At 31.8% G+C, this 18,098-nt stretch overlaps 1 protein-coding gene across 3 annotated transcripts in view; it reads right to left on the bottom strand.

The window, feature by feature from the left end:
* LOC115885361 (lachesin-like) overlaps positions 1-18,098 on the bottom strand; it is a 249,699-nt gene that overhangs the window by 183,844 nt on the left and 47,757 nt on the right. For all 3 annotated transcript variants that reach the window (XM_030904255.1, XM_030904254.1, XM_030904257.1), the window contains exon 3: positions 13,506-13,794. In XM_030904255.1, coding sequence (XP_030760115.1) covers positions 13,506-13,581 — 76 coding nt within the window. In that variant the 5' untranslated portion in view covers positions 13,582-13,794. The remainder of the gene's footprint in view (positions 1-13,505; positions 13,795-18,098) is intronic.

The raw sequence follows: 18,098 nt of genomic DNA, 5'->3' as shown, positions 1-18,098 counted from the left end.
TCCACTGTAAAATCTCTGACGAATTTATACTTCAACAAGCAAAACAACAGTATTTATATTTGTTTGTACTGTTTCCAACTAGCTAGGCATTCCCAACTTCTTAACTGGACCCTTTAACGGTCTTTTCTGCTTAAAACAAAACTTTATCTCTCTGCCCTCCCCCTCACCCTTTGACTTTTTCACCCCCTCGTAACTTTAAAGTTAATTAAGCAACTCTTTCACCGGTACGGAAGCACTCCCGCTTTTACCAACACTCTAATTAGCCGGTGCTGGGACGGTAGACGCATAAACTCTGTTTTGTTCTTCGGTAAAAATGCAGAGTACGACGGGAATGAAACATGGAATTTTAATGGAATGGAAGAGGGATGGAGATAATGAAAAAGAAAATTTCGAAAAAGTGGGTTAAAATTAATGGAGTTTAAGAAGGTTAAGGTAAAAAGATTTATTTTGGGGGTATTTTTTAGGTTTTTTGTTTTTTTCAGTGGGTTTTTATAACATTGTGTTATAGTTCGGTTTGTATTAAAAACGTGTAAAAACAGTTGCTATAAAGAATTACTGTAGAATAGAAACATTAAAGACGGAGACACAGTTTTAAAAGTCTTTTTTATCTGTTTCAGTTGATTCCTCTATACCGGGTGCGTCTCGAAAGTGGTTCATCCCTATAACTTTTTTATTTTTTCAGATAAATAAACGAGATTTGGTATGTTAGTATACGACATAAATTAGGATTGATTGACGTATTCAATTGTTTTTGGTCACTTCCAGTTTTCCCTCGGTATTTTTTTGCTTTATTCGATAGAAAATGACAGTCTAAATAGAACGACATGTCATATGTCAACTTTTGACGTTTTTACAAACGGTTTATTTGAAATAATTGTAACATGCGGTTCATAACGACAATTTGACTCGAAATACCAGATGTGTGGTACCAAATTAATCATAAAAAATGTCTTTTTCAAATATGGTAATGAGCCACCCTTGTTTCATTTAAAACAAATGAGATATGATTAAAAATACGATTTGGGCATCTTTTAACCGGCCAGAACAAGACACGAAAAACATTAGAGGATCAAATCTCTTAAAAATTAGTGAAATTTAAATACGATTTTGTTAAGCGAGAATGTCAAAATTTGACATATGATATGTCATTCTATTCGGAGTGTCATTTTCTACAGAATAAAGTAAAAAATACGGAGGGTGCCATTTAAAAATCAAAATTTGTAGTCATTTCCGGTGAAACAGGAAGTGCCACGTGATTAAGCTTCAATATAAGCTGTCAAATATAGACAGCGTTACATCACCCCAAACGACAAATTCGTCAGGAGATGTACAATAAATTAGAAGACCTAACCCAGCTTGTAATTGTATATATCTGGAATACATTCTATCTCTACAAGGGGAGATAAACAATATCGCGGCGCTGGTGATTTACGGCCGTTTGTTAAACTAATCTAATCGAGAGAGGGGAAGTGCTTTGCCACTGCGACATCCTGCATCTTACTAAGTAGAGGAACGTAGAAAAGTATCGATATAAAATATATCGATACTCTAATTATCGATACTTTTTACTAATCGGAAAGAAACAAGTTTTTATAGATTTTCCTAAAATTGCCGAGTAGGGATGTCGAAAAATATCGATATTTTCAGTATCGATACTCTAATTATCGATACTTTTAAACCTTCTCTAATTTTAATAAAAAATAGTCTTTTGCCATTTTCCTCACAGAATCGGCATTCGCTGTGGTTTCTTAGCTTCAATCTACTGAAGTCTTCATTGCAGAGACAGTGTTCTATTAAAATTTCGTCCTATCTAGTGCCTATTTTCAATGTGCATCAATTAGTAAAATTTCACAAAGAAAATACATACTTGTGTGTTGGTGTTTTAAATACTTTCAAAAGTAATTGTTTTTTTTTTGTTAGGAAACTCTTCTAAGAAATATATCGATAATTTTTTTGTCGATATAATGACTCATTTCTACTTTTAACGGCATCAGTGGCAATAAGGAAAGTTAAGACGATTAGAGAAGGCAAAGTCTAAATTATTTGCCGAATTACGCGAGCAAAAGTAAGTTCCTGTTTGTAGGAAGACGAAAGTTATGTAGTTAAACTTATGTATTCTGTTTTACTCTGAGCGCTATTTATTATGTAAACTTAAGTTTCCCTTAAATGATTTAGAGATAAAAGTGTTAGTTTCATGGTTTCCTCTATTTAACTGATAGTCTCAGAGCTAGCAACGTTTTCGAGAAAGTATTTAAAGAAATATGATATATCTTTTACTATGCTCTCTGGAACTGCCGATACACGATGCACACCTCTGTAACTTTCTTATATTTTTAAATACTTTATATGACGTAAATTAGAATTGTTTGACGTATTGAATTGTTTTCGTGCATTTTAAGTTTATTTGATACTGTGAATAAGAAGACTAAGGAAGGAGCATATCAAAAATCTTAGGTACACCGCGATGGGCCTCAAATATGGCCGACTTAAATTCCGGTTTATCAGTGCCGTTCTAATTTTATTTAAAAAATGTAAAACTATGATGTAGGGTAGACGTGGGGTAGACTCAATAATATGTTGTTTTATTTTACGTTGTGAATAAATGTTGGTAGTTATTAAAATTGTTATAAAAATATATAATTCTAATAAAAATAGATAAGTTATAATAAGTATTTATTAACACAAACATCTGATGCGCTACTGAAGCAGGTAAGTCAAATTAACGTATCAAAATTCTTTGATATCTGATCTTTGACAAGTAGTAAATAAAAGCTAAAATGCAAGAAAATATATAATTTAGTTAATTTAAGTGAATTTCATAAATGATCGGTTTACTACACGTTTTATATTATATAGTCACTTACTAGTGAAAAGTTGTTCCATTATTTCACTCAATTTTTGCCGAGATCTACCGCACGCTACACAACCAACTATTTTAGAGTCTTTTTCGATAAATCGCGATAATGTCACTGTTAATTTAAGTTCTGCCACAATTTCCATCTAGATTTACTACCTTTATACAACTATCAGTAGTAGAATAAATAATAAATAACATAAAATAAGCTCCGTAAACACTGACAAATCCACAAAATTTCAAATCAAATTCAAATGTATCGTCAAACAGTCAAAAGTCAAGGATCCCCACCCTAGAGAGCTTTTTCCGCCCACCATGCATGAATACATGGATAGCATTATGCTCCTTCCTTAGTCTTCTTATTTGATATGAACTATAGTTGCATTACATTAATATCTGAACAACAAAAAAAATGTGATACACAAAATACTGTGTGGCACAAAAATTAACGGAATATTGCGACATCCTGTATATGATACCCAGTGCCGAACAAAAAAACATTTATAGATATTCTTGTCACGTAAATAATATATACGTCATTGATATATTTTCTCTCGAGCAAATGACTTTCTGAGATATCCAAAGAAAAATATATGTATATTTTTGAAGGAATTTTAAAACTCGGGGAAACTCACACACTCGTATGCTATATATTTCATTTCTCCCCGACTCTGATTTATCGATACATTTTTTCCGTATATTTTTCCTGTTTTTTTTTCTATAAATCAAATATCGAACCCGCATGTTTTTCTTTCCTTTTAGAGGAGATTTAAGAAAAGGAAAAAAGTTTTTGAACAAATAGAAAAATTAAATACAAACAGGTTAAATAAATAGAAAGTTTGGAGAAGTTGTTCAGATTTTTTTCTGAAAAAAAACCATATTTTCTCTTTACCGTTTTTCAAATAACTCCAAAATAACTGAGTTATTTTACTTTAAAAATTTCCAAAAAAAATATTTTTTGCTTAAATTTTGAGAACCACTACAGCTTTTCGGGTTTTTCTGTCTTGTAAATTTAATCTACTACCTATCTATGTTGTCATATTATCATGAAATTATGGTTTGTAACTAAAAACTAAAAAAAATCCAAAAGGTTTTTCAAAAAATTCCAAATCTTCAAAAAAAAAATCGCGAAAAAACTCATAATCGTGTTTCTGGGGTGAAATATACCTACTACCGCTAAGAATAATTGCACTTATTTAAGACTCGCTCGACAAAAAATCGAATAAAAATAAAAATTTTATACTGCTAGATGTTATAGTAATGCATTTTCGTACAGCAAACTTTCATTCCCTATTCTACTCCCTAAGATTATAAATTTCATAAAATCGCTTTATCCAAATAATTAACTCATGTCTTTTAAATGATCCTTTGTGCCAAATATTGTGTTGTATAATCCAGAGGTCACCAAGTTTTATATAAATTTTTACTAACTTTACCCATTTAGTTGATGAATTTCAAAAATCTCTTCTAATTCTTTTTGTTGGATTTCATTCTTCTAGACCACATAGTAAGGAATTTTCATACAACAAATTGTTCCGACATAATTTTACTCTCTAAGAGGATGAATTTCCTAAAATCGCTTTGTGTAGCTAATTCACTAATATCGTTTAAACGAACCTTTGTTCTAATATTTATGTATCTAAAGCTGGCTGTATGAACTGATCCCTAAAATATCTAAAAACTTGATATATAGTCTAACTGACCAACCACTGACAATGACAAATAATTTATTTCTGGAGGTATTGTGTGTAGGTGTTTTTCCGGTATGTTTTAATATTTAGTCGATTTACACAAAGAAACAGTCATTTCAACAATTTAAAAATACTTCATAACAAATCTAGACATATATATCTTTCATTTAAAAAAAGAATCATCAAGATTGGTAAAGCAGTTTCTGCGGGATGGATGTAACAAAAAAACACTTTGAGCTTTTATGTATGTATGGATTTTGATGCAAATATTATTCCTAATCTTAATTTGGAAACCGCGTTTCGCTAGCTACTGTAATTTTGGAGTTACGATTTTTTAAAAATTTTAACCCCTTCCCATACGCCCTTACCAACCCCCCATCCCCACCAAAAACTAATGGCCAGATTCTCGGGTGCCACAGTATTTTTGTGCCAAATTTGGTTAAAATCGGTTCAGCAGTTTTTGAGTTATCGTGTTACAGACGGACAGACGGACAGACGGACAGACAGACAGACAGACAGACAGACACTATATTTTGAATTTTATGAAATTTTGAAAATATTTTGTATTTAGGTCATTTATGACCCAAGTAACTTATTTTGAGTGAAATTAAAAAAAAAAAATTTGCGATCCTAATAGCATACCATACCTATTGGTATGGTCCGCTAATAAATAATTGAATTAGTAATTTATTAATAAAGCTTAATAATTTCTATAAAATGGTGTTGCTTTGAAATTATAACACACTAGTTGTAGTGAGACCTACTTTATTGCTGACTGTATATTGTTCGTCTGATTAATTTTTCTACATAATAATATAATACTGTACTTCATTTAAAACACGAAAAATTCCAAACTTTTCTTGGCTTACCTACGCCATTTCCATTTTCTATTTTTAGAAAAACAACTGGAATTTACTATGGAAATTCGAAAACAACCCGAGAGACACGATATATCATTTTGCCGAATTATTGCATACGATTTGCCAGAACCTGTAAGAACAGCTCGCAAAGCCATAAAACCGAGATCGCGTTGTACAAGAGCGCATTTCAGAAAATATGAGGTTTTGTTTTAAGCCAAGCCATGTTTTATTACGTTCTATGCTAAATGTAGCCCCTGTGTATGAGTGAACTTTGATATATATTAGCTTCAATTCAAGTTTTAAAGTATTTGAGAAATACTTAGACTAAAAGAGAAATTAAAATATTAAAAATAGTAAATATATTTAGATTGACAAAAAGAGAATCTTAGAAAAAAAATAGTCACGCGGCCACTCCAAAAAATACACTTTTTTTAAATTTTAATTTTAGTTTGTCTTTTTTCTGTTTTTTTTTCTTTTTATTTTTTCTGTTTATTTTTGTTTTTTTTCTGTTTTTTTTATTATTTTTTTACTCGTTAGTCTGAGGCTGTCAATTAAATAAAAAAAAATCTCAAAAATAAGAATTAAATTTGTGAGTTATTGAGGAACTATACCACTGGTTCTTATACTAACTTACAACTTTTTCCTTACGTATTCCCAACTAACTACTAACTTCTACACGTCGTGTTTTGGCAAACTTTTACCTGCGCAGTTTATTAAATAACTAATAATTAGAAAACTACGTGGGAAACTTTGGAAACCTCGCTAACTCCAAAAACTAAAAAGATTAGTCATCTGCGCGAAGGGTATATTACCAGCCTTTAATGAAGTTTAGGTTACATCCCTGTTCCTTGATAGAAGATTTCGTTAACACGAGAAATCGATATTTACTTAGAGAATAGTATAAAGTATCGATACAAGTTCGAAAGTATGTTATATTCATGGGATGTTATGTTTTTATTTATTTTTTTCATAGCAACTGTTAAAATTGCCTTATATCTATCAAAAATAGTAGATAAAATAGTACTTTAAGCGCACGGGTAAATTAAATAATACTTTAACAGCAAGGATAGGTTAAAAACTTTATTTCTTCTCGCCAGTTTTTTTAATTATTGCTTCCATTTTTGAAAATTTTTGTATTCCTTTTCATAAGTTATTCGGAATTTAAATGGACGTAGTTTGGATATGGCGTTTGTCGCCTCAGCCTGAATATCTGTTGGCAATTTACTTATTTCGTTTTGAGCCATTTCTGGCTCCAATTCAATCAGCAATCGACACGAAAGAGAATTAAAAAATATTGACTCAAAACTGACAACTAAAGAGACAGATTTATTTATGCACGCATAGCAGAAAATTAATATATTTAAAATTTGAGTGACAAGTGATTACTTCAAAATATTGTGAAAAAAAACTGAGTCTACAATTTTTTTAGCGCCATCTACAAGTAGGAGTCATATTGATAACAAAATCAAATTTCTCATGTCAAAAAAACTCCCAGAAACTCATTCTCATTCAAATATTGACGTTTCTTCGAAAATTATTTGAAAAAAAATCGAAATAAAAATTAAACTTCTACACTCTGTATTTCCGAAAAGAAGCATTTTAGGACATACACTTATACAAACCTTTTTACTTATTTTTATCTGCAGAATATGCTGCCAAAGTTTCCGGAATACAGTTCGTACCACCCTGTATAATGCTTTAGATACCAGTATTTGGAAAAATTCTTCACATATAAAATATCGAGTATCAAACATGAAAGTATCGATACTTCGGAAAATCGCACTCATCCCTACCGTACATCCTAACATAAGAATTTCCTTATTGAAAAAATTCGCTTGTGAAAAAAAACTAAGTCTACGTCTTAGAGGGTTGAAGATTTTGCAATCATTTTTGAGGCAAAAGTTGTCCCCCTCACAAGCAAAATTGACGTGTTTTTCGATTTTTTGAAAAAAAATATCCTGACCGTTATGTCTTGCGGAACGTTTTCGATGGGCCACCCTGTATTATCTTGAAACAACGTCTTTTGGAAGAGGGGTCTTGCAACTTATTTTTTGCCTCAACCAGAAAGGTCATTTAAAAAATAAAATGACCGATTTTCTACAAAATTAATGTAAATAAATAACATTCCAGATCAATAAATCTTTCTTTCTTGTCGAATTTCCTATACTTTTCGAAAAGCTCTCTTATCCCTCCTCAAGCTTGGCATGGAAAATAAATCTTAGCCGTTAACAAATTACTGGAAAACCTCATTTTTCTTCCATCAAACGTTGATTTATTTTCCATTATGGTCATTGGAAATTAAAAAAATCTATTTTTATTCGAATGTAACTCCCGTTTCACCCTCTTTTATATATTTTCACTTAATTTCCCACTTAATTTTCCTGGGGGAGCTTTTCGTAACATCATTTTCCCACAGATTTTCGTTATTTTCCTTTCTTATTTCCTTATTTTGGAGTTGCGAGCGCAGGTTTCTAATTTGCGGAAATATAATAATAACAGCTATAATTTCTTTTATACATTTCCATTCGTGTTGGAAAATACAGGGGAAATTTATTTTATTTTCCTTTCATTAAATTTTATTTAAGGAATAATTTTATTATTTAATCATTATTATAATGTGATTCTGTGGTATTTGTTTTTAACATATTTAGAAAATATAAATTCATGTTGATTGCATTAAAATAATATTGAAATCGTGGCTTTGTCATAATATTTAAGTGTTGTAGTTTTTTGTTTTTTTGTTAGTTCAGTTATTGCGACTATAAAAACTCAGGTACGAGGTTTGTGTTAATGTAACGCTGTTTCGGTTAGTAAAAAATAAGTGAAAAAGAATTCGAACTAGGCGTCTATATACCTTGAAAATATCGATATTTTTCTTAAAAAAAAATTGCGATACCTCCCTACATCTCTACATTCCCACACACAAAATTAAATTTATGGTTTATATAAAATAACTTTAGAAAGAGCCAACAAAAGTTTTGAATTTGTGGTTGATTGATTGCAAGATGTATGGACAAAAGCAGACGTATGTCCGTTCTTAATTTAGTAAACTTGACGTTTTTGGGCAAACCAAGAGGGATGAAAACCTTTTGTTAGGGTTTTGGGATTTCTATTTACATAGTAAATTAACATATTCTTTCAGGAAAGAGCATTTGTTCGAAAATTATTTTTAGATTTTTTGTATAAAAAAATATAAGCTTGTTTATTATACAATAACAACCACAAAGAACATACGAAATATATTCAATTCAGCAATACAGGGTGGTAAATAATAGGGTAGATTGTTATATGAACTAACTGTCAAATAAAGTGAGTGTTTTTTTTCTGTCAATATTGTGGGACGTACTGATGAATTTTTATTGCTTATATTTCGACTCCAGTGTTAATAAAAAATTACAACAATTATTAGGTAATCCAAAGGATAAAACACCTCTACTGGAAAGGTCGCGTATTTATGAAACTTCTTGTAAAGATTGTAATCAGAAATATGTTGGGCAAACTAGAAGATCAATATTAACTAGATTTATTGATAAGATATGGTAGACTGGATAAATCTTGCGTTGCCGAACATATTGTTGATAAAGAACATTGTATAGATCTTAATAACTTAAAATTACTTAAACAAGTCTCAAATTACAGGCAATTAGATGCATATGAAACCATCAGAATTAATAAATGTAAAGATAGTATGAACAGAGACAACGGTCCAATTCCTTCAAGTTCTTTGTTCCTACTACTCTAGTGGCGGAAATCGAACTGTTACGCTCGGTGGGTTCTGACTCGGTTGGCTAGATCTTGCCACACCCATTCTGTGCCCACTGAGCGAGTATAAAAACGCTCCAATTGTAGATTGTATTTTAGTTTATAATCATCTGCTGATGATGCTAACATGGTTAGCGAAACGCGCGTCCAGTGTAAAAGTAAAAGTGTTTTGGTGTATTGTGGTGATTTAGTGTTTTATTTTGCTGTGTAATCCAAAGGTTCCAACCCTCAACTGTAATCCAGTGTATTCTATAGACTTTAATATCCAAATAATATGTATGTTCGGAAATACAGGATGTAGAAGTTTTATTTTTATTTCGATTTTTTCCGAATAATTTCTGAAGTAACGTCAATATTTGGATGAAAATTAGTTTCTGGGAGTTTTTTGACATTAAAAATTTGATTTTGATGTCAATATAGGTCCTATTTGTAGAGGGCGCCACCTACATATTACGTTTTTTACGTAAAAAAAGTCTCTTGGCAAAAATAGCTACTAGTAATGGTTCTCGAGATATTTGGAATCGAAATTATCAATACCTGTCATCATTGACATAAATTAAACATACTGACATCAAAATAAAATTTCTCATGTCAAAAAACTCCCAGACACCAATTGCCATCCAAATATTGACGTTGCTTCATAAATTAATGCGAAAAATCGAAATAAAAATGAAACTTCTACACCCTGTATTTCCGAAACTATGCATTTTCGGACATACATACATTTATACGAACTTTTTGAAGCAGAATGGACTGCCGAAGTTCCCGGAATACTTTTAGGTCGGACATCCCTGTATATTTTTTTTTTTCCTTTTTTTTATTCTTGTAGTTAGTTACTGACAGTGATTTTATTTGAAATAACTCTATTTAAACCTATCTGGAATCAAACTGATCCAGATATAGCCAGAGGAAAACTAAATTACACGAGAAAAAACGGGAAAAAATTAAAGTAAGACGACCCGAGGAAAATCGGATGGAAAAAATCGGAAAATCCTTGAATCGTCTTTTCGATTCGGCATTTAGAAGACCGTAAGTTGTTTATCCAGGTAATTTTCTGGAAAATACTCACATAAACACAAGAGTTTCGGGGTTTTCATCAAAGGAAACGATAGAGAAGTTCAGAGAATGGAGTTTTTTATCAGATTTAAGAAATACATCGGAAATTGACTATGACTGGTTAATTTGATATGGCATTTAACCGATTCTTATTTATACAGGGTGTTTCAAATTCGGCTTTCTCTCAAAAACGGTAAGAGTTACAGGGTGGATTAAATTGAAGCAAGCATCTACGTTGAACACAGTATTAACACTGTTAACAGAAACAATGATCCTATTCCTTTTTATTGCCTTTTAATAATTTTTGTAGTTTTTTTCCATAGCAACTGTTAAAATTGCCTTATATCTATCAAAAATACTAGATAAAATAGTACTTTAACCGCAAAGGTAGATTAAATGATATTTTAACAGCGAGGATAGGTTAAAAACTTTATTTCTTCTCGCACGTTTTTTAATTGCTTCCATTTTTGAAAATATTTGTATTCTTTTTCATAAGTTATTCGGGATTTAAATGGACGTAGTTTGGATATGGCGTTTGTCGCCTCAGCCTGAATATCTGTTGGTAATTTACTTATTTCGTTTTGAGCCATTTCTGGCTCAAGCTCAGAATTAAAAAATATTGACTCAAAACTGACAACTAAAGAGACATCTTTATTTATTTGTCAAATTACATAGAAACCAACGCCAACCCAGCACAATATTTTTTCTATAAGAAATTCCTTGAAATAATAATTTCTGAATATTTTTTAAAACGTAACTCGCTATGGAAAAAATATTGTTTTATACACGACGATAAAATTGCATTATCGTCTTCCAAAATTAAATCGGTCGGTCGACGATAAAATACCATTTTATCGTCTTGTATAAAAAATTACTATTATTATTATCGCCATATTTATGTCCTTCAAAATAGCTCCCCGGTTAGTTCTAACAAAGTAAAACATAATATTAAAGTCAAGCTATATTCGGTACTGTTAAATTTACACGCTATAAAAAGACATTTTAAAGAGATTCGCCTTTTTTATAGTTCTAGTTTAGAGACGGACATGAATATGAAGCTGCTCATAAAGTATTCAGAAAGTTTTTAAAATAATATCAGATTTATAAGAGGCTTGTACGCTGGAATGGGAGAATTTTATTCCAGAAAAATGAGAAATATTTTTAAATTTATTAAAGTCGGTGTGTTTATTGGTCATAAAACATCTCGAAAGCACAGACTTTACAGTAATGATTTTTTAATATTAAAAAAGATGTTATTAAAAATGAAGAAGAAAGTAATGAATATTAAAAAAGCGTCAGTGATCTGACTGATTCAGTGTTACTGAACGAAGAATGGACGTTATTTTGGACGACAACACAGTTTCAGTGATGAAGTTATTAGTATACAGGGTGATACACGGCGATGGAGAACCGGTGATAGGATTTTTTTGAATCCTTGGATTTACCTACAGGCATGGTATAGGTTAGTATAATAGAAAAATCGATACTAATGTATAAAATCCTTAAGTGACTGACTCACTGATTATTCACGATCCTGCTCAAACCACTCAATGTAAGAAGCTCAATTTTGGCATACAGGTTGATTCTAGGGTGTAAAGGTTTGATAAGAAGGGATTTTTCGAAATTCCAGTTCCAAGGGGGTGAAACCACCCCTCAAATATTACAATATTTTTTTTATTTAAAAAACGGTCAAGTTTCCGAAAAAACACAACACGTATATTTTATTTTGTTTTTTTATATATTTTAAGATTTTTTAAAAATGTATACAGGGTGTTTCGAAAAATATGACCATCGAGTAATCACGATTTTGCTTAAACTGCTTGACGTTTAAAGCTGATTTTTGGCAAACGGATTGGCTGTGGGGTGTAGAGGTTCGATAAGGAGGGGTTTCTCGATTGTTTTTACAAATTTAAAAAAAAATACCACCGGTTCTCCATAAACGTCTAACGTGCGGTGACCCTGAATCACCCTGTATATAAACCTATAATAGTTACCCTATAACTAAACCCATAATAGTCACGAAACGACACCATCAAATATTTGTTCTAAGTACTTTATCAAGAGTTTAATGGCTTATGTCCCTGCTCTGGCCTGTGCAAACGCCATTTTTCTTTTGTATGGCACCGCCATCCGTTATTTATGCAACCATCAATCACCGCGGGCACCGAATTACAACGGCGAAACTCCAACAAAACTCTTGTTTGCAACAAAATATTAATTAAACTTTGGTTCGGGAGATAAAAACCATTTTTGTGTGTCCTGGATGTTCGCTTGTCGGTTTTTGTAAAAAATATTAGCTTTAAATATATAACAAATTGCCATCTTTAGATATATTAGTTGTTACAAATACTAAAAATTGTCTGGAATTTGATGTCTACCGGGTATTTCTCAAAAGTGGCTCACACCTATAACTTTTTTTATTTTTTCAAATAAATAAACTAGATTTAGTACGTTAGTATAAGAAATAAATCAGGATTGAATGGCGTATTCAATTTTTTTTTGGTCACTTCCTGTTTCACCGGAAATGACAACAATTTTTGATTTTTATACGGAACCTTTTCTTTTGTTTTATGGGTAAATAATTCAAAAATGCAAATTAAGTGTGTCTAGTAGGCCGCCTTTATAATTTGACAATCTTAATATCGGACGTGGAAATAACTCAAATGAGTAATTTAAATGTGTCTAGTAGGCTGCCCTCATAATGACTTTGTTTGCAGAAGCGGCTGTAAAGTAAAAAAGCGGCTAAAAAAAATACACTTTAGGGACGTTAATAGATCCGTAAAACTTCATTTTATGTGACATTCGCTTAAAAATATATCAGTATTTAATAAATTATAAATAATGTTGTTTTTACTCTCTCTAAAGCATTCTGAAGCTTCTTCGGCCCACAAAGAAACCGCAATAGTTAATTAGTCTCTCTGTTTACCCTCAGCACACTAAAGGATGATAGATAATAAAGGATTTGGAATAATCTAGAACCCAAAATCTATCTATAACTCGGGGTTTATGCCAAGCTTAACCATGCTTCATAGTTTGCGATCGAGTGTTCTCGATGTAACTAGTTTCAGTATGAAAGACCACAGCGTACGTATTATAGAGAAAGATACATAGTTTTATTCAAATTTATTAAAACGAAGTAAATATATAATTAGAATTCATAATTAGTATGTATATGATGATCACTTCTTTAAAATCAATAAAAGATGAATGTTATATGTATTGACTGAGTTAAGGCGCTTTAAAAATTCAACTTTTAAAAAGAAAAAAAACTATAGGACTTACCTTGTGATACAACACATTGCCCAGCCAAGTTGATGAACAGCACCATGAAAAATATGGGCCATTTTTCAATGCCCATATCTGCGACTGCTTCCACTAGCTACCCTTTGTTTGAATACGTCACTGCATCCATTAATTCGGAATAAACTGATTTATTCCTCTGTGGCATGTCCATAGAGCAAAATATCCGATTAGTAGTCCTCTGGATTCAAATACGCTTGTTATAGTTTTTGAAAAAGTCAATCTTGTAGTGACTAGTAGAAAGAGGAGGGAATTGTTCAGTTAGAGGCATCTGAAAGATAGAGAAAAAAAAAGCATTATTAACCCAGATAAATAACAAATAGTTTTTTTTAATAAATAGACTAAAGGTACATAAAAAAGGAATAAACTTCAAAAAAATATTTATTTACGCAAAATAATTTTCATCCGCTTGTGAAAATATCCAACAAGGACACACTTGTTACGCTTGTCACGAACCCAGCCCTAATAAAAATCCGGAAATTTCCAGATTATATGGTGCAAGGCAAATTTATATGCGTGTATATTATATGGCCATATCCTGTAGCAATTTAAACGTATATAAAATGTATTTAGTTTGATGGACGGCATCCTGCGGGGTCCTTATCTGGATAAAAATGGCGAGAAACCAGGATATATACCCAAATCGATAGGCCATAAAATTCTATAAACTGCTGTTCGGATTTCTTAGTCTCTTACAAGTTTTGATAAGGACACATTTGCAAATTCCATTTATATACACTATGTTCTTTTATTAAAATAGAATAATCTCTCATAGATATGGTTCGATATCTGACTTAGTGCACATGGACACACGACAAAAAAACCAGAATCCATCAAATGCCAATGGGCAAGAACAGTTAACCTAATAGGACTGCTCATTCAGCCAAAAGTGTCCGCCAGGTGCATGCGAAAACTCCTCGCTTTGTGACGTCATTGTAGTCCTTGTCAATGTTATTAGTCCTTATCCGGCAACCAATAATACATACACGTGCATTATTGGTTGCCGGATGCAAAACGTTCATTATTTAGTTTATTTATTTAAACACCTTATATGTATGCCGTATAGAAAATTAACTGTATAAATCGTATTAAATACTCGGATAATGCATTTTTAAGAACAGCTGTTCCCAGCATCACCTTTTGCGGACATTCTTTTTAGAGTACTTCCATATTTTGCTTTAAAATAATTAACAAACAATATCGTAGGCACTTAGTAAGCACTGTGTCACAATCCACAACACAAAATGAACGTATTTATACACTCTATAGCTCTAAAAATTTTAACAACACCTTTTTCACATTTAAAATGGACAAAATAATTAACTCAAAATTTCGCAGCTGTTATTTTTATAAGTTTACCATAGGCAACTAATAATACACACTATCATGACAAGGACTACAATGACGTCACAACTGTCAGCTGAAGCGCGGGAAGAGGCGAACGTACGTCTTATGAGGATGAGCAATCCTATTAGTTTACCGTGATCTGTGGTTTACCGTTCTTGACTTGGACCTGCATAGCCAAGAATAGACAACAATGGACCCAACTACAAAGAAAGTATGCAAGGGAAGCTACAGCATAATTGGAAATGGTTGAATAAGCTGAAAATGATGATGATGATGATACCAGGCAGAGAAGACTGGATAAATGGTCCTAGACTGGATAATAATCCATTTAAGCTGGTGCTCAAGAACGTCAGAAGACATAGGAGCTGGAACAGTAGGTTTTAATGAAACAAGGAATAGTTTGATCCAAATAAAATACGAATCTACCATTTCCAGAGGCAAAAAACTTACACATTTTTCAAGGAATAAAGGTATAGGCATTATTTACCCAGTATATAATTAAAATAAATATGATTGATATATTATACAGAGTAAAATGAAGTGACGGGGATGAATATTAACTTGAAATCAATTACCTGAAGCGAAATCTCTCGTCAAACATGCATAGAAGACAAGTTATTTCAAAACTTTTGGAGATAAGGGGTAGAATCTTGACGAACTGAGATCATATTCACCCCCAAATCGCTCATTTTGTGCTTTATCTTGTTCATATCGGTTTGAAACTCGTTAGTTCCACCTCTTTGCTAGATTATGTTAAATAGATTTAAGCCCCGCTGTAATATCCAGTTTAAAAGAACAACTATAGAGGTTACAAGAAATAGATAGGGCCAAGTAGTGTAAAAATGAGACACTGAAATAATACTAATGAAAACAAGTGCGACGTTGCCAAGTCTCGTTTAATAAAAAAAAATCAGTAGATTTAGGGAATTTACATATACTCCATGTTATAGGATTTACATAGGGTGCGGTGCTATGGACGGTAAAATTTCACTAAATTTTGGGAAAAAATAGGCGTTGGCCTTAGTCTAAGGTGTCGCAATGACTACTTCCATGCAATGGTTTTTATCACAAATATTTTTTATTTATTTAAAAATGGTCGCTGAATAATTATCAAAAAAAAATCTTAAACTAGGTAATTCAACAAAAAAATAAAGCATCTTTTTTCCTTTGGAAATAAACCCAATTTCAAAATGCTAAAATATACTTTTCAACGCTTAACGTCACGTTCCGCTCAACCTGGAGATTACAAACCGCAGCTCTGTATTCCTCTCCAGTTTTTCCAGTCCCATTTTCCAGTTTTCCACGTCTCTTTTATTCAGCCAGTCGGAAAACGCAATATTGAATTTTCCAGGGTTTTTTCGGGCAGCTGGAAAACCCTAGTTTTGAGGATGAAAGCTGTACGAGCAGTTGCAGGAAATTGCAGAATTCAAATAAGTCCTAATTTGTGGGGTTTCAGTGTTTCTTTTTATAAGTGTTAGTGTTTATTATAAACAACAAAATACAAAACACGCTAGGCGCTGCACAATTACGAGAACAAGCAGGCTTTAGAAGCGACTTTAGCACGACTGGTCACTTACTGCCATTACTCGCTGACGAGTATTTGACACGCATCAGAAGATGATTACCCAAAGCGTTCATGAGCTTTTCTTTTTTCTGTGTCTCTCTTCCGCACTCCGGACATTCAAAGATCTCATTACTTTGTTGCCTCTTTATTTTTTGGTTGTCGTTGTTATTTTTTTAAACATTTGAGCTTTTAAGCTTCATTAAGAACCTCGCAATTAGTGGAATAAATTAGTGGTTTCAGTTAGCGTAAAAGTTTGTTCCTTTAATTGCAATGTAAGCATTCAGAACGTCAAAATTAGTAGTAGACATATTCAGTTAGTAGAAAAAGTTATCAAACTTTTAACTTTTCCACTTCACGGGAGTGTCACTTGTATGGGAAAACAGGCAACAGTCAAATTTAAACGTGCCAGGACCAACGACAAAGAAAGCAACATCTGCCAGGCATTGGCTTTCTTTGTCACTCACATTGCTTAAATCATGATACCGCGGCCATTTTGTCAACAAAGAAGCTGGCCGGGCTGTCCTGGCAAGTGATTTAAAACAATTTTGCTTTTTTACAATATTAAATTACCATTTGGATGTATTTAATGCGATTATTCAGTTAACTGGTAAGTCAGAAATTACACACAAATACTTTATTCGTAAATACAACTAAGATGTAAACGTATTTTTGTATTTTTAGATTTCAACTCTTGCAAAGACCCGCCGATAGAACTTGCCTGGCAGCGTACCTGTTTAACTAAACGTATTATTTCCTGATAATAATATCAAAACACGTAAGTACCTCTATAATTTATGATGAAAAGTGATTTTGATTATGTTTTATATTATTTAAATACTTTCTAACCTCAAATAATAGTAAGATCCTTGTTTATATCGCACAGCCCGTTCAAAACTGTATTGTCTTCAAAAAATGTTTACAAAACAAACAATTATTACAAAAACAATGTCCTTTTAATCTGATTTATACTTCAGAAGGATGCCAGTAAAATTTTATTAAATCAACATTATATTATTTGGCCATTAATATGCAAAAAGGAGCATATTGCCTTAACTTAAATTTTCTTTTACTTCTCCTGACAATGTTCTCTATATTCTCTATTTTGAGTTAGTAAACTTTTGAACGGGATGTGCGATATATAAAATACATAATATATCCAAGGGTATGATCTGATAAGTATTTTTGATGCATTTTTTGGTTGTTTATGCACGTTGGCTTGGTTTATGTTTTATTCAGCTTATATTTATTTGGTATAACAGTAGTTTTATCCTAGTGAATTATGCATGTTGAGGCTAGATAGTGTTTCATTAGATCATTAAAGGAATTTAAATTAGCATATACTTTTTGTCATATTAGTGTGTTATCATGATACAGGTAGTTGTATCATAGTGCCTTATGCATGTTATTTACCTATTATATACTTATGTAATGTATTATCAGTAATAGATGATAACATACTACTAAAATGTCTTTTAATAGTATGTTTATCTTTCCAATTCACTAGTTATTTGCAAAATGTATTTTGAACTAATTTAAGTCATTAATTGATCATCTTTCTTTTCAGGTTCCGATATTCTTTTTCATTGTTAAAAAAATTATATATTTCAATATTATTGTAATATAAATCGCAGCTCTAAAAAATAAATGATATTGTTTACTAATGT

Source organism: Sitophilus oryzae, unplaced genomic scaffold, assembly GCF_002938485.1.
Source record: "Sitophilus oryzae breed Bouriz unplaced genomic scaffold, Soryzae_2.0 scaffold_381_pilon_pilon, whole genome shotgun sequence".
Taxonomy (NCBI): Eukaryota; Metazoa; Arthropoda; class Insecta; order Coleoptera; family Curculionidae; genus Sitophilus; species Sitophilus oryzae.
This window is presented reverse-complemented; position numbering and strand designations above follow the sequence as displayed.